Source organism: Motacilla alba, chromosome 13 (assembly GCF_015832195.1).
Source record: "Motacilla alba alba isolate MOTALB_02 chromosome 13, Motacilla_alba_V1.0_pri, whole genome shotgun sequence".
Taxonomy (NCBI): domain Eukaryota; kingdom Metazoa; phylum Chordata; class Aves; order Passeriformes; family Motacillidae; genus Motacilla; species Motacilla alba.
Window position 1 is genome coordinate 1457348 of NC_052028.1, and position 26474 is coordinate 1483821.

The 26474-nt window shown below is 49.9% G+C and overlaps 1 protein-coding gene across 1 annotated transcript; it reads right to left on the reverse strand.

The window, feature by feature from the left end:
* Window positions 1-851: 851 nt before the first annotated feature.
* Window positions 852-19177, reverse strand: DELE1 (DAP3 binding cell death enhancer 1). The gene is made up of 11 exons (XM_038150194.1): window positions 19059-19177; window positions 18878-18974; window positions 18654-18774; window positions 18204-18347; window positions 11873-11928; window positions 10052-10145; window positions 9194-9336; window positions 8202-8360; window positions 7234-7326; window positions 3771-3927; window positions 852-2889 (listed from the first exon to the last, which is right to left on the reverse strand). The coding sequence occupies exons 1-11, from the start codon at window positions 19160-19162 to the stop codon at window positions 2630-2632; spliced, it is 1428 nt and encodes a 475-aa protein (XP_038006122.1). The 5' UTR covers window positions 19163-19177; the 3' UTR covers window positions 852-2629.
* Between the last annotated feature and the right edge of the window lie 7297 nt (window positions 19178-26474).

Sequence of the window (26474 nt, forward strand, 5' to 3'; positions counted from 1 at the left end):
GCAGTGGAGCTGAGATAATATATGTGCAGAAAGCCTGAAGTGGCAGCTGGGGAAGGGGAGATGAGCGTCTCGTCTCCCACGGGTCCTTCTGACTTCTGTGGCTCTGCCACTGGGAAACTGGCATTTCGTAAAAGCCCCCAAAATCAGCACCGGCATCTCTCCTATGGCTGCTCCAAGTGCCCACCACTTCCTTCTCCATAAAGACTGGATGTGGCACTCAGTGCTCTGGGCTGGGTGACAAGGTGGGGATCAGTCACAGGTTGGACTTGATCTCAGAGGTCTTTTCCAGCCTTAATGATTCCATTCTATTCTGTTCTCTCCTTTGAGGCCATTGGATTTTGGAGCACAGTCCTTATCCAAAAGCAGACACCAGATGGCTGGAGTCTGCCAAAGGTAACCTGGGAAAAAGGAAGTGTGAAAGCACTGTTTTGAAATATTCAGTCACAAACTTCACCCTTTTTATGGGTTTTCACTTTGATCTGTCTGTCTGGGAGCTGGAAGACAGCTTTGGGATAACAGCATGGGTGGGAAAACCAAGGTATTGGAGGCAAAGGAAGAAGCACACAGGTGTTTTTGTCTCTGCACTCCTGGAGAAGGGAAGGGCGGTGCTGACCCATGGGCTCATGCAGCAGTGTGGGGATGGCAGGTAAGGGCCTCTGGGCTCTCCTGGACCCTCTCAGGTACCCTACTCCTGTTCTTTTCCATGTACCTGGAGCTGACAGTTCCCAGCTTCAGGTGTGTACACACCCAAGCCACAGCATCAGACAATCACAGAGACCATTTAAAGCAGAGTAAATGAGAAAGTTACCCCTTTCTGTTGCTCTTGGGGCTAAATTACAAGAGCAATAGAGTGAGATTTCCCCAGGTGGACTTTTTAATATCCAAAATGTTATTTTATTTCGAGTCTCCAAAATGCTTGTACAGATGAGCCCATGTCTGGCATCCATCCATGGATGGGTTTGGCCTGGCCTGCTCGTGCTGCTGCTCTGCTAACACAAATCTCTTGTTGGTTTGTTTTGCAAACAAAACAGGTTCTTGCACCAAAACAATGTCAGAGAGTCAGATTCTAACTGAGATGCAGCTGTGCAAACCATGAGGGAGGCATTTGTGACTGAGCCCTGTGGGATTCCCCCGCACCTTGGGAGCACAGGCAGAGGGACAAACAGCCAGCACCACCTCACATCTCCCTCTGCAGAGTTGCTTTGATGTCCTTGTCAGAGGAAAGTCCTTACACAAAAATACCTTATAACAAGCAGGTTTAAAAGGAGACAAATTCCTCCCTCTTGGTTCAATTTCCTGATTCTGCAAACTGCTTTCAGCCCTCCCCCCCCAGCCCCTCTCCCATCCTGACCGATGCGTAAGCACGCTCTGGATTATCACAGCATAGGAAATCCACGCCAGGAATTTCCTGCTCCTTGTATCCTGCTTGATAAAGGAAATGGTCTAAGAAAGTTTGGTCTGAGCAGAAGGAGAGAGCAGACCAGAAGAACAATCAGATGTGTTGAGGGCTGGCTGTGCCCCTCCCTTGCTGCATGGAGAAGTTCAGGATGGGGCCATTGCCTTTGTTTTGCAGAGCCTGATCTACACAGAGCACCAGGGCTACAGGAAGCTGGGCAGCTTGCACAGATGCCCTTGAACCAGTTTAAACTGGTGTGAACAAATGCCTTTTTCCGGATTCAGCTGCCCCAGTGGAGGAAATTATCACACCAGCTGCCTGCTGCTGCTGCCTGCCAGTGGTGCCTGCCCGCTGGGAGCATCCCTTATCCACTCTGCTGAAAATGAGCTGGCATGCTCAGCAAACAGGGACACGATGGATTTTGAAGCAAACCTTGCTCATTGTGTCTCAGAGAGGTGTGCCCGTGGGAGCAGCTCCCTGCCAGGGCTGCAGGAGCAGGAGTGGGGACAGAAGGACACTAACATGGTGCAGGATGGCCGGGGACAGCTGTCACCTCACTGTTACAGGTGGATCTGTCACATCCCATAGAAAAACTCTGCCCGGTGATGAGAATTCCCTCTCTTGCTTGCCCAGGTCTGAAAACAGATTAAACTGCCATAATGGCAACACAAGAGTCAGCCTACACTGTGCTGGTAGCAGGGGCACTGTGGGGACTTGCCTTGGAGAGAGAAAATTGCCTCAGAGGGTGTGGGCAACGACAATCCCAGGATTAGCTGCCAACGTCCCCATATGGTGGCTTGGAAACCTCCCTGGGGGACAATGAGCAAGACATGCAGGGCTACTGGAATTAGAACCCCAGATCACACCACTGTGGTGCAGAACCACAGAATGGTTTGGGCTGGAAGGACCTTATAGCTCATCTTGTTCCACCCCCTGGCATGGCAGGGACACCTTCCTCCATTCCAGATTGCTCCAAACCCTGTCCAACTTGGCCTTGGATACTTTCAGAGATCCAGGGGCAGCCACAGCTTGGCTCTAATACAGAAATGCAGGTGCAGAAGCAACAGCCCTGTGTGGAAGGTGGAGTGCTTGGTGGTGCAGGAGATATCACAAAGTTTATTCTCAAACCCCGGGTATTTAAAAATGCCTCCTGTTCCATGAACAGAGAGCTTTCTCTTTCCTTTCACTGCCAGCCTGGTTCCAGCCCACACCAAGGGCTGCCTTGCTCTCTGCCTAGTAGTGCCAGAAGTGCTGGGGCTCCCAGCCCTGCAGCTCCAGTGGCACTGTCCTGGCTCTGAAGGCACAGCTCCACCCTGCACTGCTGAGCAGCATCACGTGCAGTGTGCCTGTGCTCCAGGAGTGGGGCAGGGTTAGGCCATACTGTCCTGGCTGGCCGCTGTGGACACCTGCAGACACAGGCTCAACAGTCCAGAAATCAGGGCTGGAGGAGGAGGCTCTTAATCCTGAAGGGAATGGATGCTTTGTGTGCACATCTGAAAGTACAGAAAAACAAGGTATTAATGACACTGGCAAAGGCTGGGCTTGATCATACAGCCACAGAATCACAGAATACCCTGAGCTGGAAGGGACCCCTAAGGATCATCAAGTCCAACTCCTGCACAAGACACCCCAACAATCCCACCCTGTGCCTGAGACTGTTGTCTAAATGTTTCTTGAACTCAGACAGATTTGGTGCTGCACCCACTGCCTGGGGAGCTTGTTCCACTGCTCAACCACTCTCTGGGTGAAAAACCTTTTCCTGGTATCCAACCTGAACCTCCCCTGACATAGCTCCAGCCATTCCCTCAGGTCCTGTCCCTGGTCACAGGGAGCAGACACTGGAGCCCTGTGCTGCCCCTCAGGAGGATGGTGAAAACCACAATGAGCTCTGCTCGCAGTCTCCTCTTCTCCAGCTGAACAAGCCAAGTGCCCTCAGCTGCTCCTCACAAGGCTTCCCCTCCAGACCCTTCCCCATTCTTGTGGCCTCCTCTGGATATTCTCTAATGGTTTAATGCCTTTTTTATACTGTGGTGCCCCAAACTGCCTGCAGGACCGGAGGTGAGGCTGACCCAGTGCAGAGCAGAGCAGGACAATCCCCTCCTGGCCCAGCTGGTGATGCTGGGCCTGGGGTCCCCCAGCACACCGTTGATCTTTTCAACAGAAACGATTCTGTGACCCATCATACTATGGGAACAGCTTCTCCAGCTGGACTGGAAAGAACTGAGGAGGAAAAGTGGCGCCTTCCCTTCAGCACAAAGAACTCCTTTGTGCCGTGGCCCTGTGCGAGCCCTCCTCTGGCAATACAGGCCCCACTTTCACAGGACCACCTGCCCATGCAGTCCCCCAGCCCCTGGAGCCCTGCTGGCCCTGGTACCTTGCAGCTCCTGCTCCCACGCCCGCAGTCTGTCCCGGGCCTGCCTGTTTCCTGCGGCTGCCGACTGCCGGTAGTGCCTCAGCGCTTCCGCCAGGTTCTGCTGCACTCCCAGGCCCTGCTCATAGCAAACGCCCACGTGGAACCTGCTCTGGGCATCCTGGCACAGCAATCGCACAGGAAAGGAAACAGAGAGTCTTTAGCACCTTCTTCAGAGTTTACTGCTCTATCTTTGGTCACCTTGCTAAGGTGCTCCATCCCTTAGGCTGGACAGAGCTAAGTTTACTGTTCCATCCCTTAGGCTGTATCCTCGGTAATTTAGTCCCCTGGAGAGAAGCATAAACTCTGGCTCTGCTCCTTTCTATCCCTTTCCAATTAAATTCACTGATTCCCCTTCAACACCCAGGGATGTGGCAGGGGAACAAAGGAGCAGCTGGCTCTGCAGAACATCCCAGCTGTCTCAGAGGTCAGAGCTGAGGTGTCTTGGGCAGCCCTGACTGCGCCACATCCTGATCCCACCCAAACTCCGAGCACGCCCTGGGACTGCCCTAAGAGAGTTCAAGCCCAAGTCTTGTAAAAACATCACAAATGGCACAGAGGTACTTGCTGCCAAGGGCTGGGAAATTCCCCTGTAACACAAGAGTGCAGCACTTTCCTGCTCAGCCTCACCTCATTCTATTCCAGAAGAAATCTCAGGCAGCAGAAATGAAGTAAATGAAGCAAATATGCACTAGAGAAAAAGCACCTGAACCACTCAGACATATGTAACTGCTGGGAACAATCTGGAAAGCAAAGGTTTCACTGCAGTGAAGCCAAATCCAAACCCATGACATGTTTATGTGTCAGCTGTGCATTTTATCCTTGAGATCCAATGGGAGGCAAAGGGTCTCAGAGAGCAGGAAACCAGGATGACACTCCTGAAGACATTAAAAAGACTGCATGGACTTGTGGTCACACAGACCTTTCCAGCAACAAAGCCAGCAACACAGCCTGAAGAGTGTGACTGCCAGAAACGTGATCTAAACAAGGCTTTGCCAAAAAAAAAGGAAGAAAAAGGAAAAAAAACAACCCAAGTAAGTAGCAAGTTTTAATAAAGCCACTAGAAAAGAACATATTGCAATGTTGCTGTCTAGGATGTAGCTGGTAGAGGCAAGTGAAGAACTCAGTGAGTGGGTGCTTTGCAAAATGTTGCAAGTCTCAGCTTATGACAGCAATAAACTCCTTTAGAGATGAGATAAACACGTTGAAGGATTGGCAATTCAGCTGTGACAAGAGATAGGGTTCAATCGGGAGAGATGCACCACCATCTCTCAGAGGATGAACACCTCAGAGCCAAGCCTGTAGCAAGGGGAGATCCCCAAATTAGCACAGCAGAAGTGACTGCAACACCCTTGGAAATCGGCAGGTCAGGCCCAGGTGTCCAACAGAACTCTTTCTTAAGGGTTTATATTCTGTGGCTCCATGTAGGAAATGAAGGAGGATAAAAAGTGGGAAACAAAGTAGAACACGGTTCTTGTGTTGGAAAAACACGTGTCAGAGTTCCCAGCTCAGCTCTAGCAGAGAGAACAACCAGAGAAACGCTGAATTCCTGACTTTTTGTGCTGTTTTCCTTTTTCTGGATTTGTACTAAACTATGCTGTCCTTGCTTCATCCATGCCAAGACTTCTTTCAGCCAACTAAACATCAATTCCAACTGCAGGGTAATGGGAAGTGAACCTGTCCATGGAGCCCTTCTCCCTGGAAAATGGGGACATCCCATCCCAGGGAGTCCACCATCAGCCTGCCCTCAAGGCTGAGGCCCTGAAGCATCCACAGCATCTGCTGAGCAGCACAGATGGGGAAGGACGCTCAGGGTCTGAAACTGACCAAAACATGCCAGGGGTGCACCTGAGGACTTGCAGTTACCTGACAGATTTCGTGTTGTTAAGGCATTACCAGTAAATGCCAATCATCTGTTTAATGGGATAACTCGATGCGATACTGTTCAGCATAAACCTCTGACTCCAGGCTGGAAAAAAGGAGCCAAGGATGAAGCTTAGGAGAGATCTTTAGCAGATTTAGAACTAAATACTGTGTACTGTGATGTCTGAGCTGCTGTGGCAAGTCAGGCCTTGTCCCAGCAGACTGAGAGTGTCTCCTTGCTGGAAAGAGGGTGAAAACCCATGTGGCAAAGTTTACAATGATGTAAAAATGACCATTCAAAATGGTCAAACTTACTATAAAGAATTAATTTAAAGAAGATCTCACACACCTAAGGAGTGGGCAACACAATCACGAAGGAAACAGTACTGCCAAATGCAAAGTAGTGCTGATGGGAAGAAATTTGGGTATCACACTGTGATAGTTCCCTGAGACCATCTCATCACTGCTCAGTGCCAGGCAAAGGGCAAGCAGGGCTAGGAATTATTGGAAGGGAATGCAGAACAAAGCAGAGGAGCTCATTATGTGAGATCCATGGCATACCTCCATCCTGAGTCCACTTTTAGTCCAAGCATCTTAAAATGGTCAAAGGAGAATTAGAAAAATAGACAGAAGACTGACAAGCAAAGTAGAACAGCTTAACTACACGGAGACACAAACTAAACCAGCACTGCAGCCTGAAAAAGAAATGACTCAGAGAGGACACACTAAAGGGCACCACAACCACAACTATTAGCCAGCAGAAGAGGCAATAGCTATTCATTATTTTCCATTGCACAAAAGCTGTGGGAACTGGAGTTAAAATGAACAAGCTCTTCAGGAAAAAAAAACCCTGGCCATTACAATGCAGCTGAAAACAAGGGGACAATGGCAAGAAACAGAACTGTGGGATGCAGAAACCTGGCTGCAAGACATGGGATCCACACTTCTGCTCCTCTAAATGCTGGTGGGGGGTTCAGCAGAGTGCTGTGCCCACACTGTGGCACTGCCCTTCAAGAAAGAGAAGCCTGGGCCACTTGGGGAAAGTGCATGCAAGAAGATTCTTGGGCATCTGACATGACCTGTGAAGAGAAACAGCAACAATGGGGGAAGGCTGAATGGAGATTCAAGTGTTTCAGTATGTTAAAGGTGCCTGAATTTAAAAATAAATCCAGAAACAGTCTTTCCATCCTCTCTATAAAACGAGAGAAACAATGGGCCAATTTTGAAGAACAGATTTGAGATAAACACAATGAATTCTCCAAGTGATGCAGTAGTGAAAGATTTTGACTGAAGAGGGTGTAGATGCTCCATAACGGGAAAGCTGTACAGTGCTGGAAGCTGGATACAGGCACTGGTGCTGTAGGAACTCCTCCAGCCCAACAGGGCTGTCTCTGTGAGTCTGTGCCCAGGGCCCATCTCCTCTCCAAAAGGCACCAAGGCTCCACTCTGTCCCTTCACACAGGGCAGTAAAATCCTGACACTCGCTCCCGTTTCCAAGAAACCCTGAAATCCTCCACCTGCAGATCCCAAGCTGAGGACAACCCCTGGCAGAAGGATTACTTACCCCACTGTTTGCTGCCTGCAGCAGGTACTTCAGACCTCTCTTCTCCTGAGGCTGCAGCCCCCTCATGTAGAACACTCCAAGATAAGCCTGTGCCTGCAACAAAACCACATGGTCCTGATCAGCCAGGGTTTTAATTATTTGGTTTTTTATTTGTTTTAAATTATTTGTTTTTATTTGTTTTATTGTTTTAATTATTTGATTTTTCAAGCTGCTGGGGTTACTGTGGCAGTGTGGTAAGGACCCTGCCTGTGCAGGGGCTCTTGGGTGAGCCAGGGTTGCCCTAAGAAAAATCAGCATGACTGGGTAAACACAAAGAATTCACATTTGAGAGCCAGAGTATCACTTCAAACTCCCTGTGGGAGTCAGAGCCAAGGAATGGCTCCCACTTGTGTCCTGTCCCCAAGATCCAGCAGATGCACCCCCTGGCCAGTGAGCTGCAGGAGGCACAGGCACTGCCAGCCTGGCATTCCCAGGGCGAGATGGCACATGCATCTCCTGGAGTGGGAAAGGAGGGCAGGAGACAGATCTGCACAGATGACTCATCTCAGAAAGCCACAGATACAAAATGAGGATCTGTTCTTGCTTCAAGTACTGGAAGTTCCTGCAGTACAGTGACCTGTACTCTTGGAATTGAGAGGAGATGAAAACTGAGCTGTTTTTTCAAGCACAGGTCAGCTCTCCCAGCCAAAGGTTTCATGTACGAGCCCCACTGACAACAGCCAACCAACATGTGGCACAGTGGCTCCGTCTGCAGGCAGGGCTGTCTCCCAAACACTGTCAGGAATATAAACAGAGAATCAGAGAATGGTTTGGCTCAGAAGGGACCTTAAAGATCCTCTAGTTCCAATCCCCGTGCTGTGAGCAGGGATAAACACATTGGAAGGCTTTCCCATCCAGTGCTGTCTCGGATGTTGCTCCAACCCTTCAGTCAGGGCTCTCTGCTGGTTCTCTGACCTATGGGCACCAACCTCTGTGATGCCAGCCCCTGCTGCTTGCTCCAGGAGTGTCACAGCCTTGTGATGCCTGTCCCAGGGGCTGCCAGGGCCGTGCTGGAGCAGGTACCTGGCGTAGCGGTACTGGGCCATGGGGTGACGGCTGCTGGCTGCCTGGCAGTAATAAAATCCTGCCTGAGAGAGAGAGAAAAACCCAGCTGATGCACACCCTGAACATGACATGGCTCCCTTCAAGCTTCACCTCTCTGGCTAGACCCACCACAAGCTGCATCCCTCCCCAGAGCCCTCCCACAGCAGAACATCAGCTGGGTCAGGTGAGACTGTGAGTACCCCAGAGCCCTGGAACCACCCTGCCCGAGCTGAAGGGGGTGGCACCGGGCCAACCATGACTCAAACCAAGCTGCCTTTGCAGCTCTTCCCAGCTCCAGCAGCTGCTGACCGGCTTGCACTAGGTGGCAGGCTGGAGTTACAGGAGCCAAACCGGAGATCTGAGAAGCCCTGGGATGTGCAGTGGTGTCTTAAATACAGCAACATGACAGGTTTCTCCTTGGAACCCCGCTGGGTGCTGGTAGCACAGCCTGTGCACCTGGAGAACCCTCAAAAGCTGTGGGAAAGGGATCTCAGAGCACCTCTCTGAGGGGATTGGTGACACTGAAAGCAGCTCTGCAAAGCTGCAATTTTTATTATTTCCAGCATTTTCTACTGAGTCTTCAGAGCCTGAGCTCTCCCAGGCTCCCCAGGGAACGGGCACAGTCCTGAGGCTGCCAGAGCTCCAGGAGCCTTTGGACAACACTCCCAGGGATGCACAGGGGGGATTGCTGGGGTGTCTGTGAGGGTGTCTGTGCAGGGCCAGGAGCTGGATCACTGATCCCTGGGGGTTCCCTCCAGCTCAGGACATTCCATGACTTTCCCAGCCACATAGAAAGGAACAAAGCTCCAAGCACCCAGCACAGATCTCTCTCCTGATGTGTGCTCCCACACCCACCCCCCAGGCAGGCCCTGGATACCTTCTCCAAGTCCTTTTCTGTGCCCCTGCCGTGCTCGTAGCACAGCCCCACGTTGAACTGGGCTTTGCTGTAGCCCCGATCTGCTGCCAGCTTGAAGCAGGTGAAGGCCACCCGGCAGTGCCCCGCCCTCATGCTCTCGATCCCTGAGGAAAACACAGCCTGAACCATGGAAAACAGGGAAAAGCACACAGCCACAACCCAGCCTCCAATGCAGCAATCTCCCCCACAGCCACTGGGCCTTCCTTGGCTCACACCAAGTGCTCTGGGCCACTTCCAGCTGGCTCGCCAACCCTCCTTCCACAGTTTCCCTAAGAAAAATGGCAACACTGCATTTTAGGGATTTTTCTGGGCTCATGGCAGAGAGGGATCACAGGCTAACACAACGTATGGCTCACACAGAAACAACTTGCTTTTCAGTGCTGCAATTAGTGGTGTATATAGGGCAGGGACTTTTCTTAGCTCACTGCATCTTCCTTCTGCTTTTCTTAGAGTTGCAATCCCACAATTGCTTTTTCAGCTTGCCAGGAAAACCGTGAGCTCAGACAATAAAAGAAGGATACAAGGATATGACATCTTGTGTTGCAAAAAAGACAGAGATGGCTTAATTTCCAGCTACAGATGTCAGGACAACAGTGCAGGCTTCAAGCAAGCCTGGATTGAAATATGCTGAGATAAATCAGGTGGCACGATGGGACAAAGGGCAATAAATCTCTCCAAGCACAGTTAAAATTGCTGAAAGGAGGCTTCAGCTTGGGTATTTGCCATCCCTGCCTTCTCACAAGACCTGCAACCATTTGGAGGTCCTCCAAAATGAGAAACCTGTGGTTTAAGGGCAAAACAAAACCAACTCCACATTACCAAGGATATTCAATGCAATGGAAATATCAATTCGGAAAATCTGCTGCAATTGGAAAGCGGCTTCCTCTAAATGCCCTCGCTGAGCTGGGTCACCCTGAGGAGTCAGAGAAAAAAAGCTATTAAAGAGAGCTAAATCATCCCAACCCTAGAGGAGATGCTGGCTTGGAAACCAAGCAGTGAGACCTGTTTGTATGGTAGTTCAGTCATCAGGAGGGTGAGGTCATGTGTACACACAAAACCCTCCCTGTCCTTCACAGCCACCTCGTTTGGGAAGCTGTATGGACACTGCTCCCTTGCCCTTGGCCAGGGAGCTTGGTGCAGCCTCTCAGGCACCAGCAGACCTTTCAGAATTCAGCAGCTACCTCATCCTACTCAGCAGTCACAGCTCCTCCCGAGGGGCAGCAGAGGGACAGCTCTGAGCTCTGCTCTGGGACAGGGACAGCACCCAGGGAATGGCTGGAGCTGGGCCAGGGCAGGCTCAGGCTGGATTTTGGGAGAAGTTTCTTCTCCCAGAGGGTGCTGGGCACTGCCCAGGTTCCCCAGGGAATGGGCACAGCCCCGAGGCTGCCAGAGCTCCAGGAGCCTTTGGACAGCGCTGCCAGGGATTGTTCGGGTGTCTGGGCAGGGCTGGGACTGATGATCGTGGTGGATCCCTTCCAAATCAGATAACTCCCCCCTCCAAAAATAACATTATCCCTTGTTCCCTCTCCCACATCGTGCCCAGAGCAAAGTAGCAGAGTCCCTGCTGAAACACCCTCACACCTTTGCTTTACCCAGCTCCAGCTGAGCTGCCCCTTCAGCTGCACTGAGCACTGCCCAGTGCTGCTGAAACCCTGCAGGGCACAGCAAATCCTTTCCTCCTGGGCAATGAACAGCCTGGGACGTGGGAGGAGGCTCAGCCCAGCCCAGCTCCACACCATCGACTGGCAGCAGAGCTCAGTGCACGCAGGGAATCAGGAAAATGACCCCGGCACCCACAGCTCCACTGCTGAGCTCGGGGCTACTCCCAAGAGGCCAAGACAGGTCCAAGGCCCCTCCCTGAGCTGCTCCATGACCCAGCTGCAGGCTCTTCCTCCAGCCCTGCACAAGGGACACCTCCAGGCTGGAGAGATCCATGCTCACCCCCTCAGCAGATCAAGCAAGTTCCTCCTTGGTGCCTTTTGCAGGAACTCACTCTGCTAAAAGCTGAATTTACCTCACTCTGCTCACAGTGTCCTTGAGCGATCACTCAGCCGAGTGATTATCTTAAAAAAGGAATTATTTGCATCTAAGATGTGAATTGCAAAAAATTGGCAGGTTTAATCACAACAAGAACAATAATATAATTTATGGTCTTGTGACTCTCGAGCTGATGCACTCTCTTCAAGCCCCAAGTGCTTCCCTCTTTACCAGACAAGAGCCAGCCCTGATTTGCAGCATTTGGAGTGACACCACCTTCCCCAGTCATGGGTTGTCTGGTAAACACCAAAATAGCAACAGCATGTAATCACCTAGTGAAAGATTGCATCAAAATGCATATACACAGCAACACACTGGTGCTGCTGAATTTATTTTTTGTTTTGTTGCTTGGTTTGGTGTTTCTCACCATTTTCTTTCAGTGCTTCCCTGCCAGCAGCCCTGTTACACAGGTACATGAAAGGATGGGGATGGCAGTCTGTAAATACTGGAATTTTCTGGCTATAGCAGGGGTCAGTAAATCCCATCTCCCTGTTTTTTCCTCAGTCTCGTGTGTGAGTGTTGCTCAGGCTGCGCTCAGGGTAGCTCTGGGATGTGTTCCTGCAGGGAAGGTGCAGACAGAGGGGGTGGAAAATGGAACCTTACCTTTGCACTGTGGAGAACTGGCCCCACCCTGGAGCTCACAGGGATTTGGAACTCCTCTGCATTAAAAAAATCCAACAAAAAAGCAAAGTTTAGCAGTGCTGCATCTCTGCCTCTTCTCATCCTCTCTATTCCATAGCTCTTTCCTAAAGATCTGATCTCCCATTCAGTCAGGGACATCAGGAACAGAAGGAATCCAAACCAATCTGACCTTTGGAGCAAAAGCAAGCTCTGGAATCCACCCTGTGGCTGCAGCTCCTCCAGAAAGGCCCCTGGTTTTGATCTGAAGACACCAAAGGTAGAGAATCTTCTGCTTTTCCTAAATGTTCCAGTAACTTGTAATCACTGCTTTAAACCCCTGCGCTTCATTTCAAATTAAAGTACTTTTTCTCTGGGTTTCTACTCCCAGGCACTGGCGCTTCTAAGTTTCTTCTTCTTTACTAAAAAGCCAGTTCCTCCTTTTGAAAGTCCTGACACGACTAATCAGCCCCTCTTGATTCCTGTCTGTGATTCTAAAAAGACTGCACCATTCACATCTTTCAACTGCAGCACTTTTCTGCCAGCCTTGGTTAATTTTATGACTTTTTGCTACTATTCCTGAATTTCCAACAGGGTTACTGAGGTGCTGCCCCTCTCAGCAGTGGCACAGGAGGGGTGACATTGCCTCCTCTTGCCCAGTTTGCCTGGATCAGAACTGCGGTAGCTCCCAGCTCGCCCAGGGCATCACACCCAACCCTCAGCTGAGGTGCTGCCTCTCCATGTCCTTCTCCAGGTCATTTCTCTGCAGGTACAGCCCTGCTCCTGTGCCAGGGGATGATCAGCCCTCTCAGGCACACTGGGACAGCCACGTGTTCAGCACTTTGTCACCAGCTCCAATCAGAATTACCTGACAGAGCATCTCCAGCTCGAGCTAAGCCACCTTGCTCAGAGCAGGATTGTGCTGGCAGTGGTCACAGTGGCATCACTCCTGCCACTGCGAGAGGACAATGACCTCCACAAAGAGGAGACAGCCTGAGGCCAAGGATTTTTAACCTGGGTCACCACAAGCAGCTGGATCCTACTGGACATTGAACTCTGGGTGCTGGAGCCTGGACCACTTGAGCCAGAGCTGTGTCCTCCTTGTGCCTCCCTCTCAAGCTGTGTGAGAGCCAACACAAGTGAAACAAAATGTCCTTTTAGGGCCTGATTCCTCAACTCCTGGCACTGTCTGGCTCCAGGAGCAGCAGCAATGAGGTGTGCAGCAGGCAGGAGTGCTCCTCGCAGTGCCTGTGCTGTACAGCATGCAGGGAGCCATGGCCTGTGTGCCAGCTGCAGCCTCATTATTCCCACACAAACAATCCCCTCCTGGCTGTATTCAAATGCGTGTTATCTGAACAGGCCCCACTCACCCAACAAGCAACATCACTGTGACAAACATGACTTCTACGCAGCATTCCACCCAAAGTAGTATAATCTGTGAATTTATTAGTTGTGCTTTCTGTTTCTTTGCAGAGCAGGCATCAAATTATCTGATATTTCTCACTGTAAGGCTCTATCGTGTATCTCCCTCGTGATGTAATTTGGGTTTTTGCCACACAAACAACTGCAAATCCCATGGAAAAAAAAAAAGGTCCGTATTAAGAATTCTCCCACTACTTGTTTAAACAGCATTAGTACATCCACACTTAAAAGAAACTGTACATTTTGCATGGGTGTCTACTCCTAAATCAGAGACTCCTTGTTTACTGAGAAAATGTTGTAATTTGGACAAACCACTGAACCGTGAAAAATAAACAGCCACTAATTCTGAATTCTGTCAGCCTGCAGAAGCACCTTGAGCCCCTCTACCATGGGAAACCCCTCCTCACTCAAATCTCCACAGATCAGGGTTACCAATCCCAGAGAACATCTGGAAAAAAGCACAGGGACCAACCTATCCTGACACCCAGCCCCAGTCCCGAAGGATCAAAGAGTCCCAGAATGGTTTGGGCAGGAAGGGAACTTAAAGCTCACCCAGTGCCACCCCTGCCATGGCAGGAACACCTCCCACCATCCCAGGCTGCTCCAAACCCCATCCAACCTGGCTTTGGACACTTCCAGGGATCCAGGGCCAGCCACAGCTGCTCTGGGGGACCTGAATTCCCTCAGAATCACCTTTGAGGCTGGGCAAGCTAAATTGTTCTTCAGGTTATGTTTAAAAGATGGGAATATCACAGCTGGAATTTTCGGTGCAACTTTATTTCCACTTCTTCAAACCCATGCTACGATGCAACATGACTGCACATTCTTTTTTCCATGCAGTCTTGCAGCTTTCACTGTTCTGGATGCCCAACGCTCACATCTTCAGCAGTTCATAAATATTTTTGTCTCTCTTCACTGTTCATCCTGGACTAATCAAGTGTTGCTCACAGCTAGCTCCAAATGAGGAATTAATAATCTTCTCCTAGACAGCCTAGATTGCTCATCCCAAAACATCCACAAGAACGAAGTCACAACAAGAGCTGGCCAAAATCCAGCATTTCTGCCTCATGGAAAATTTCACTGTTTCCAATTGGTTTCATTGTGCTTTGAAATGAAAACACACTTTTGCAATGTCTGTAATCTCAGAATTGAAATAACGAATTTTACAGTTCTGCCAGGGGTAAAATACAACTCCCCAGGGCATCATTCAGCTGCTGTAACACTGAGACTGGCTGTAATCACCTGCTTGCTCACTCTGTGCCTTTAACTTCCAGCAAAAAGCCTCTGAGTGAGGCAGAAATCGCATGGAAAAAAAATAACATGTGAACACAGAGCTGAGGACTTGCTGGTAGCAGTATCCAGAATGCTACTTAAAGCAAGTTTTAAGTTAATTTCCTGAAGTTTTCTTTTTAAACAAAGGAATAGATTTTGTTCCTATTGTATTCCAATAAAATTGGAATGGCTCTTGTAGAAAGCTGAGATGTTGGGATCCATCCCATAGATCTTTGCCACAAAAACAGCAGATTGCCACTGCACAGGGACACCAGCACCAGCAAGTGTGGAAATGAACTGAAACACCCAGAGAAAGGGGAAGGACATGGAATTCTCTCCAGAAGATCCCTTGCCATTGCTGGCAGCAGCCAGGGTACATACATTCTGCTGCACTCTGAGCTCTGCTCTCTCATGGCAAGGCTTTGCTACCAGATTCCCCTGCATCATCCCCAGGCGTCTGTCCTTCCCTTCCTTCTGCTCTCCCCAGCTTCCTGCTGCATCCTCATTTTGCCAGCCTCACCCTCTTTCAGTAGCTAAACACCAGGGGAAAAAAATCCTGTACCTCAGGCAGGTTTTTCTGTAGAAAGCAAAATGCAGGGAAAGAAAGGGATCATCAAGCTTCACTTTCCATGGAAGGATTCCCAAGACTTCTCACATGACAAAACCCTGCATTTTTTCAGGCTCTTCAGTGCAGATTACCAAATCTCTTCCCCCGACTTTTCTCCATAAATTCCCACAAAATGGAGGCACAACAAAATGTAGAATGTAACCCGAGGACTTATGTACGGAGCAAAATCAAATTATTTCTGACATATATTATCTCTGACAAGTGACAGTTGGAGATGCTTGGGCAGAACGGGTGAGGAGCAGGGATTATAAAGTCACGCTCTCCCTGGCAGAACTTTCCAGCAATCAGCTGTTCTGTGATCTGAGCAGGAGGCTTGGCTGGAGCAATTAAGTCTCATTTCAATGTGTAATTTTACCTAATCACTTCTTGGAACCCACTTGTACTTTTGGCCTGTAGCAGCGAGTTCCACAATTTACCTGGGCACTGGCCAAACACAAAATGCCTTTTGCTTTTTTCCAAACTTGCCACCCTTCTGTGCTGCCTTTTAATATCAGTATTATGAAAAAGACTGTCCCTATTCTCTTTCTCTCAACACTTTTGGTTTCACAGAGCACCAGCACATTCTCTGCCACTTCTTTTTTTTAAGCTGAAGAGTCAGTCTGTGTTTGGATGTAATTGTCTCCCTGTCATCTTTTCTCTGCAGTTTTGTCCCTGTTTTTCAGGCACTGTCTTTTCCTTAAGTGCTCAAGACATGGTTGCATCCCAGACTCTCATGAACCCACAGCACTGCCTTGTCCTCAGCTCCTTCCTTCACCATAATTAACATTTAATTGGCCTCACTGCTGTCGTGCACTGACTTAACCTTATCAAAAGCACATCCACAGTGACTTTAAATGTTCTCTTTGCAAGAGAATTATTAATTTGACACTCCTCACTCTGTGTGTGTATTTACAGCCACACTCCCCTGTGCACACTCATTTAACCCACCTGGGTTAACCCACCTGGCTTTGGCTCTCGTGCAACCTTTGCCTGTGACTTTCAGATTTGACTGCCCTGAAGAATTTTGTACCATTTGCTGCTTCTGCTGCCTCGTTCATCACCTCTTTTCTCCAAATCACTGCTGACTGTGCTGAACAAAACAGGTTTAACAAAGGACAGGGGAATCCTACAGTAATGGCACTCCACTGTGAAAACTTTCTTGTGCTTTAAGGAGTTACCAGCCCAAGTGTAACCCTTCCATGTTCCCTCACATCTGCTTTAATTCTTTAGATAGCTTTGGTTTAGGTCCCGTCTGGATGATTCTCAGAAAGCTAAAAGCTAGATTATCTTGCTCCACATGCCTGTTGACTTCTCCAAAGAAGTCTTAGTAGATTTACAACTCTCTCAAGTCTCTGCAAGGGAGCAAGCTGGCCTGAGAAATGGCTTCCTAAATCCTTCCAAGACCTTTGATACAGCCCAGCATCTGACACCTCTATCCTGTAACAGAGTTTTTATCAAATTAGAATCACCTTTTTGGCAGTTCTGTGCCTTAAACCAACAGCCACCCACCCCTTTTTAAAAGCCAAGCTGTGCAATCTGTCAGTGCTCATTCCCCTGGCCACAGAGCAGGTTTGAGCATTACAGATCATGCTCGGAGGCTCAGTGATCTCCCAGCTTCTGAAGAACATCTGAACAAAGACCACGTGGCCTTAGTGACTTGTCACTGTTCAATTTATCAGTTTGCCCAAAAGCTCTTCCTGTTGACTCTCAGTAGGAGCTGTTTGTCAGACACACAGGCACTCCAGGATGCTCAGCTGTGCCAACTGCAGGCACTGCTGTCTCCACTTCTTCCCACCACTCCTCCCAGAGGTCCATGTCCAGTCACCTGCCAGTGCTGGAGTGCTTCTTAATATGCTCCAGGCTAAAGCAGATGGGTTAAACAGTCTAATTGGCAGTTTAGGTAAATTAACCTGGCTGTTTTCCTGGAGTTAATTAGGAGACATGGAAACAAAATGCTCCATTTGCCAACTGATGGGAATGGTAACCTCTGGCAGGAGAAGGTTTGATAAGCAATGATGGGCAGTAGCTGAAATCAGCACAGAAGGAAGCCAAAATTCTGAAAGCAAGCAGAAAATGGGAAACAGCTCCGACTTTTCCTGCAGCACCTTCCTTATTTAAATTCTTCCCTGAGAGGGTGCTGAGGCCCTGGCACAGAGAAGCCGTGGCTGGCCCTGGATCCCTGAAAGTGTCCAAGGTCAGGCTGGACAGGGCTTGGAAGAGCCTGGGATAATGAAAGGTGTCTCTGCCCATGGCAGGGAACAAGAAGAGCTTTCAGGTCTCTCTCAACCCAAGCCAGCCTGTGATCCTGTGATTTAGCCAACATCTGTGGCTGGTTTCCCGATGTGCCTCTTCTACACCACTACTGAATGTTGTCCCATTGCCACCTGTTCCAGCAGGCTTCCTGCTTCCAACAACTTTCCTGAGGCCATTATCAGTGTTCCTATAACTAGTGAGCTGTAGGCCTCATCTGATCTTCCTTGGTGTGACTTTAAATTCCCTATGTAGGACACGCTTTCCTGGGCGAGACTTCAATTTTGTTGGAGTCTATCTTTCTATTTTTATAAAACTCATTTTAATAATGTCTTTGATACCTCCTTCCACTGTCTTATCTATGGCATAAGAGCTCAGAAATGCATGCTCATCTTGCAGGAAGAGAGTAATTCCTCCAGTTTCACACCATGTACACCAGGTCTCCCAGATCAATGGTGCAGCATCCTCCTGAATCCTTCTGGCAAACATCTGTCCACAGTGAAAGAACAGGACTGGATGCTGCAATCAGTCTGCTAAGGCAGAGCACTGTTGGGAAACCTGTTGTCACCAGCAGTTACAGCACAGCCTTGTCTCTGCATTCAGGAGGTTTTTTCTTCCGGTCTCTGGACTCTGATTCATCTCTCTGAAATTCTGCCTTTCCACTCTCACCTCCTCCTCTAATGTCAATAAATAGCTACGCACTCCTTGACTCCGAGCTTGCCTAGGAGGACACCAGTATCCTGCCCCGCAGCACATGGCACATACCTGCTTCTGCCCAGGGCTGCCTCCCTCCTTGCCCCGAGGGGATGCCTGAGGATGAATTCTCTTCTACAGCCTCTGGATTTGCATTCTGCAGGAACTGGGATCCCAGCTGCTCACCAGGACTGCTGGTCGAGGCTTCAGTCACCACTGTAACACAGAGCACAAAGGCTGTGTCTGCTCCAGGTGACAACACCGGGCTGTGCATGTACTCAGTGTCCTCTGAGCACACAGACAAGCAGGAGGAAAGTTCGTGCAGCAGGATCCAGAACGGAAAACAAAGGTAAGGGCACACAGAGTGGGACTGCACCAAACCGTTAAGAATCCGAGTTTCTCCTGACAGTCTCCCCAGGGCCCGAAGAGCGGCCCTCAGCGTCTCCCAGCCTCACTCAGCACAGCACGGGGCAGGATCCCAGCCGGCAGCCCCCCGCCGCCCTCCCAGGCCCAGCCGCTGACCTGCGGGCTGGGGGGGCAGCGAGGAGCGCCAGGGAAGCCTTCGCTCTGTCCGGGCGTCCTGCAGCGAGCGGAGCCCCGCGATCTGCCGGAGCAGCTGCAGCAGCAGCGCGCCCACAGCTCCCTGCGGAGAGCGGACACGGTCAGGGAACAGCCCCGCTCCGCCCGGCCCATTCTCCCCCGCTCCGCTCGGGGATCCCCGAGGTGTCCCCGGCGCTGCTCCTCACCCAGGTGACGGCCTCCCGCACGGAGTAGCGGGGCACCAGGCCGGGCAGCGGCTGCCGCCGTCCTCCTCCCTCCGGGCCATCCTGACACGCGGGCGCCCTGCAACGACCGCACACACGCGGGCGCCGTGAGGCCGGGCCGCGCCGCCGGCCCCGGGGCTGGAGCCACCCGAGCCGCACTCACCGCTCGGGGCTGCGGCCGCGGCCGCCGCCCAGCCCGGGGGCACAGACGGGGCGGGCGGGGGTGGGCGCGCAGCGGCCCCGGCCCAGCAGCAGCAGCCGCCACATCCCGCCCGCCCCGCCGCAACGCGCGGGCCACAGAGACGGGCGGGCGGCCGGGCACGGCGGGGGCACGGCGGGCCGGGGCTGCGGGCACGGCGGGCACGCAGGGGACAGCGGGCACAAGGGCGGCTACAGGGCGGGCGGGCGGAGCGGCAGCATCGCCGCGGAGAGGGGATACAGCGGCACGGGCAACACGGAGCGAGGACAGAGCGGCGGCGGCACCATAGAGCGCGGCTAGAGCGGCCCCGCCGCCATGGAGCGCGAGCAGAGCGCCGCCCGGCCGGGAGGGCCCGTGTGGGCACTGAGGGCGCGGGGTGGAAAGTGTGGAATGTGTAAAACAAGTGTGGAATGTGTAAAAGCAAAAGTGTGGAATGTGTAAAACATTTCTGAAGAAAATGTGTTCACTGTTATAAATAAGAAGCTTGACTAGGCCAATATTCAAGCAGCAATCAATTTATTAATTAAGGTGGTAAAGTATGAGCAAAACAGCGCTGGGTACAGTGGGTGAAGTTTTCCCTCCAACTGCACACTGATGGTTGGGGCGTACAGATATTTATAGGGGCACACATAAGCTTTTCTCAGCAGTTTCTATTCCTAATTTTTACGTCACAATTCTATACACTATTGTGAGTTAGTTTTTCTCAGGATGTACCCCAGAAAGGAGTATTCCCAGATGGTGGGGTCCGACTTCCGAAAGAAGAAAGAGGCCTCCCAGCTGGTGCAGTCCAGACTCCAGATGTGGGCCCACCTTTTAATTGCAAAGACCATAAATCTCGTAACAGTGATGTCCAGCTTCCCTTGGTCGAAGCTATCAATCCTTGGGTTGATGTTCATCTTCCTTTCTCAAGCTGCTTTTTACTGTTTTGCTAAGGTGTTGAGATAAGTATATTTCCTTGACATATATTCTAAACTTATATTTTCAAAGTTCCTTACTACAAGCAATATTCTAAAATTATACTTCAAAAGGTTATTATTGCAAAGCTGTTAAATCCTTAGCTACATGCAAAAAGTTCCTGTCCAGTAGCAACATCCTTAAAGCTTTATTTCAGATGCTATAAAAGTTAATTGCAAACAAAGGATAAGTTCAAAGGCCTTCTTCCATGCTTTACTCCCTCAGTTATTTTTTTTTTTTTTTTTGGAATTCATCCTTTAATTGCCCTATGATCAGTTTCCATACATATCACAATCACAAGCACACACGCTGCCTGTATGTACCTGACACGAAACACAGCTTTGTATCTCACATCACCGGGGTTTGATCTCTGTGCTTTCTAGCCTAATCAGCAAGAAGCGTGATTGTGTCCGTGGAACAGCATCTCACGAGCTCTAAATGATGTCCAGTGTTCCAAAGACTGATTACTTGTTGGTAGAGTCACCTTGCTATTGACGCTGACATTTCAAGAGTCAGAAATAGTTAACAATTTGTCCAGAGTGTAACACGGAATGAAAAGGGGGTTGTGAAACAGGGTGCTGCCTTATTATTGCAGAATGCAGAATAAATTAAAATTATGGAAGGATGTTCTTTGTTGCTTGATCTTTGTATGCTTTCAAGCCACATCAACAAGCAGGGAGATTTAATCCCTGGCACAAATAGCACCTAACAAGCTCAAGCTCTAAGTGATGTCCAAGTGTTAGAAGGACAAATTACTTGGAATTGCCTTGCTACGGTTTAGGGCTGAACACGTTTCAATGACCTCAGACCCCAGGGAGGTTGAGGAAGCTTGTTAAGAAGGATGTACCACTGATGGTGGACACAAGGCAGAATTTACAGACCATAAGAACATTTGGCAGAACCCACAAGATAAGGAAGAATGTGACAAAGCCAACTCAGCAGCTGGGCTGAAATCAGCTCCGATTGGGTAGAAGGTAATTCCAGCAGGGGCAGGTCGCAATCACTGACCCATGGCCCAAGAAACCACTGACCCAAAAGAGGAGAAGGACTGAGCCTGGGACTAATTAGCATGAGAAGCGAGAGACTCATTAACCAATAGAAGATAGAATACTAATTAATAGGAGAACTAGGTGACACGTAGCCCGTGAACACCGATGCCTTTGTTTGCTAAAATGTAAACTAAATCAATCAAATACCTCATCTCCGTGTGGATCAGCCTCTTACACGCAGGAAAGAACGTGTTTTGGGCTAACAGGGGAGTCCCCAGGGATCTGCTGTTGTGTGGGGTGGAGGGTAACTCCTAGGAGAGCATGGATAGGGACACACCCCAGGCTTGTCTTACCCAGGTTGTTCCTGTGGCTTTGGGGTGTGTGTGAGTGCTCCCTGAGCCCTGGGGGGGGAACGACACAAAATATAAGAACCACCTTAATAGGGGTTAAGAGTGCTGAAGTTCCTGTTATTGCACTATAAACTGGATAAAGTGCCTTTTCCTTACCCAGAGCTGTACCCAACAGAGACCATACCATGCCAGCCTGAGAAAAAACCAGCTTCATGTCCTCCTCACCCTGATTTCCACCAGAAGTAAGGATATTGCCCTGCTCATTCCAGCCAAACACTCTCGTTTATTTCTTTGTTCCATAGACACAGAAATTCTTGGTCATTCCAGCTTGGTCTCTCTTTCTGGAATGTGGTGTTTTCTGCGCTGGTAATTCCTATTATGAGCTCAGAATTCTTGTTCAGTATTAGCTGTGGTTTATGCTTGAATGGCTGCAGGTTTAATTCCAACTGTGGAAGATCCATAATTGCTCTCCTTCATCAACCTAAACACTTGCTTTAAATTACCAAATTTCTCTTGGTGTTCCACAGCCTTTTTTTTTTTTGGTAGTGTCATATGGGACACAAATCCTTTATCCTTTTCACCCCAGATTTGGCTTAATAGTGTAATTACAAAGTCATTTAGTTGCCTGTTTCACTAAATGTGTCTGTAATTGTCTCATGTTAGTAGACTGGTGTTTGCTAAGCTACTACAGTTTGTTTGGGGATGAAAATTACATGCAAAATAGAAATATCAGCATCTCCACTCTATAATCTTGCCTTAATTTTCTTGCTCATCAGGTTGATACCACTAATTAATGCTCCAAAAACTGAACCTGCATTTGTTGGTATTGGTTCATCCACAATCTTCTCAGCTGATCACTGAATTTTTAATGCTTTGGTCCTGGTTTCCTTTCAACTCCCCAGCCAGGTGGTGAGGGATACTCTGATTTTCTGTGCCTGGCAGGGCATGAGCAGAGCTGGTCAGTTTGGATTCCTGTTGTGAGGATTCCCCAGGAGCTGCAGTGTTCATGGTGCAGTTGTGGGTTGGTGTCTGACCTTGGAGAAGGAAAATCACTGGCTGAAGGTGAGGGGATGAAGGTGAGGGGAGACGAGGAAGCAGCTCTGCAGGGAAGGACCAAGTGGCCAAGGAGGCCAGTGGGATCCTGAGGTGATTTTCCAGCAGGTCAGGCAGTGATCCTGTCCCTGTGCCCAGCCCTGGGGACACCTCTGGGGTGATCCTGCCCCTGTGCCCAGCCCTGGAGACACCTCTGGGTGCTGTGTCCAGCTCTGGCTCCTCAGCACAGCAGGGACAGGAGCTCCTGGAGCTGAGCAAGGGCCTGGAGCATCTCTGTGCCCAGGAAAGGCTGAGGGAGCTGGGGCTGCTCAGCCTGGAGAGGAGCCCCAGTGAGAGGGGCCTCAGCCCTGGCTGGCCCTGTGTGTCCCAGTCTGTCCCAGTCTGTCCCTGTGTGTCCCAGTCAGTCCCCATCTGTCTCTCTGTGTCCCTGTGTGTCCCTGTGTGTCCCAGTCTGTCCCTGTGTGTCCCTGGGTGTAGCTGTCTGTCTATCCCTGTCCGTCTGTCCCTGTGAGTCCCTGTGTGTCCCTGGCTGTCCCTGTGTGTCCCTGGGTGTAGCTGTCTGTCTGTCCCTGTGTGTCCCTGGGTGTAGCTGTCTGTCTGTCCCTGTGTGTCCGTGTGTGCAGAGGTCAGAGCAGGCCCAGGCTCTGCTCCAGCCCCAGCAATGGCCCCAGAGCCACGGGCAGGGCCTGAGCCCAGGAGCTGCCCCTGCCCAGGAGGCAGAACTGCTGCCCTGGGCAGTGCCAGCCCTGAGCAGATGGTGCAGAGGCTGTGGAGTGTCCCTGCCTGGGGACATTGCAGAGCTGTGAGCACACCCTGCTGTGCCCTGAGCTCTGGGGTGGCCCTGCTGGAGCAGGGAGGTGGCACCAGGGGAGCCCTGTGGGCCCTCAGCCTGACCCACTCTGGATTCTGTGAAGGGACCTGTCCAGAGCAAGGCAAGGCTGAGCTGGCAAAGCTCAGAGTTGGAGCTGCTGTGCGGGAACGTGGCTGAAGGAGGAAATATTGAAGAGAGAACAGCCCAGGCTGAGGCAGGAGAACATTCAGACTGTTCCACCTGAGGTTCTGCTCGTGGGGTTGCCCAGCTCAGCCAGTCTGTGTCCCTGAAGGCAGAGTGGAAATGACATTGAGGAGCAGGAGGTGACCAGCCCTGAGGAGCTGCTGCAGGTGCAGTGTCTTGCTGCAGCTTTTGTGCCTGCTGGTGCTGGGATTTTGTTCTGTGCACCCAGGGGCGGTGGGGGACGTGGCCAATGTCATTGCAGGGCCCCTTGGCAAGGTCACAGCAATCAGGAGAGGATTCTGCTGACTGAGAAAGGGCAAGCAGCATATACTGAGTGGATAATTCTTCCCTGGGAGGGGAGTGAGGCCCTGGAGAAGCTGTGGCTGCCCCTGGATCCCTGGCTGGGTTGGACACTGGGGCTTGGAGCAGCCTGGGACAGTGGAAGGTGTCCCTGCCCAAGGCAGGGGTGGTACTGGGTGATCTTTAAGATCCCTTCCAACACAAACCATTCTGGGATTTTATAAGAAGGGTAAGAAGAAGGATTGGACAATTCCAAAACATTTTATTTAATCTGACTCTTGGGAAGGTGATGGGGAGCTTTCTTCTGGAAACTGTTTTAAGCAAGATGGTGGTGGGGAACAGTCAGGGATGATTTAAGGACAACGATGCCAAAGGAGCCTCTGTGATGAGATTGGCTCGGAGCATAGGGGGAAAGCAATGGGTGTTGTTTACCAGACTCTACCACAAAGGTGTCGTTTTACCAGCCTGGTGCGTGAGGTGTGGATGGGGTAAATGGGCTATAAATTGGATTGAAAGCAGCCTGGATTGCCAGGCTCAGCTGCTGGTCAGCAGTGGGTTAGCAGCACACAGAGTGTACCAGAAGGGGCTGAGAAAACTCTGCTTGTTATCATGATAATTTCAGGAAAATAAATACTTTGCTCCTGAGGGAAATAACTGTGCTCCTTAAGAAATATATTTATTTTGGTTGGAAGAGGGAACCAGGCTGGTTGTGGAAAGCAAGCTAAAAATAGACATGGAAATTCTAGAAGGTTTTACACATTCTGAGTTCTTTTAAAAACCTTTGCAGTTGAAAACACTCTTTCAGTCACTGGTTTGGACAGTCATTAATCCCCATTCCTCCTCAAAGTGCAGAAAAAATGAATGTATTTCCAAGGTTTTGATTATTTTTTTGAGGCACATTTGGCACTGGAACTTTATTCTCAGGGGCTGGTTCCTCTTGTCTCATAGTGGCCTCCTGCTAACTTAAAGTTTCATCTGCATTTTTATTTTTCTGCATCTTGAGCAAAGTAACTTAGTGGACCATGTAAGCTTTGATAGATAATAGTTGTTATTTTAAACTAAACCCAGAAATTTATGACCAAAAATCTCGCCATCCCCCTTTGACCAAATATACTTCAAACAGTGTAATTGTAGAGGATATCTCGTTTCACAGCTCACAGACAAAGCAAATGTGTTTGTTTTACTTTATTAGATTTCTTATAATATGTTCATACAAACCCAAATGTGCATATACACACTCTGTCAATACTGCCAACTGCAATTTATTAAGTTTTATAAATTTTTTCCACTAGGTCACTATGTTGTTAAACAGAGAGTGAAGGCAGGATCAATGCTAAAGATGGGAAGGCAAAATTTCCAAGTAAACAATCTCAGCTTTCTCTTAATAAGTTTATAAGGGATATTTTTGAGGAAGGCTAATTAATCACATGCCTGAGACCTCTCTTAAGCAGTTGTACAATAAGAAAAGAGAGTAAGAAAATAAAGGTGTTTGGGCATAAGCTGTGGCTCATTCTGCTGCTTCCCTGTTCCCGGCGTGCTGCAAAGCCCCTCAGTCAGTCACTGTAATCCAGAGCTGGGGCTGGGAGCAGCTTTGGGCATAGATCTCGTTGCTTTGTGATGAACTCGGAGGCCCTGGGAGAATCTCTTGGTGTTGACAGCCCCTGACAGTAAATGTCACATGGATTCGGAGGGAGCTCAGAGCCTTCTGGTGACTGCTATGAGAAGAGACACGGTGACAGCAAACCTGATTGATGAGCCATGCCACGAGGACAGGGAGCTCTGGGTGGTGATTGTCTGTAATTGAATGGTCCATGGAAGTTATTTCTGGGTTTCCACAAACACTCCAGGAGAGTTTGCACAGGGGAGGGGTGTGAATTCAGACTGAGGTGCTCAGCAAGTCCTTGTTAAGTCAGCCCTAACAGACTTTAAAACTTAACGGGCTGCTTTAACTGCGTTCCCAGAGCTAAAGTGAAACAAACGGCACACGGAGATGGTCAGTCCTGCAATTACCTTTAGGAACGTTCATTGGCAGCTTCTGCCTCCTCTTTTTAGTGCCCCCTCCTTGTGGCTGGGCCGTGTGATGTTGGTGACGGAGGCTGTCCCTGGCTGTGACACGGCTGTGCTGTGACACTGGCTTGTCCAGTGATGCTCTGGGTGTTCACCGCGAGTGTGAGACCTCAGAGCCCCTCACCCAGCCAAGCACTGCTGGCCCTGACCAATTAAATTGACCTCTCTCTCATTAAAACCCCTGTGCAGGCTCTGGTGTGTCACAGATCTTTAAAATCTCCATTATGAATTCCACTTTCTTATGGGTATTTTTAGTTTCTACTTGAAGAAATGATTATTGTCTCTTGCACTTAAACATATCAGTTTCGGCTCTGCAGACATCTCCTCTGGGCCATAGTCAAAGACCTGATCTGACTTGAACTGCTGAATCCTCAGGGAGGATTTCAACACAGCTCCAAGCACTTGGACATTGGAACCGTGCAAGGAGGAAGAGGGAAAGAAATCCAAGCCCTCCCCCCTTCCCTTTGGTTAGGCAGGAGCACATCCCTTACAGATTTACTTGGTTGTGCCAATTTAATGTGATTTCTTCTGAGGGCCTGGAAGCACTCAAGGAAGGCTGACAGGTTTTATCAACAGAATGGAAACTGAAGTGATAAGGTGAGAGTTGTTGACCTGATAACTAACAAACAGAAAACTCCAGCGTCCCTCCAGCTAAATATTGCACTCCTCAGGT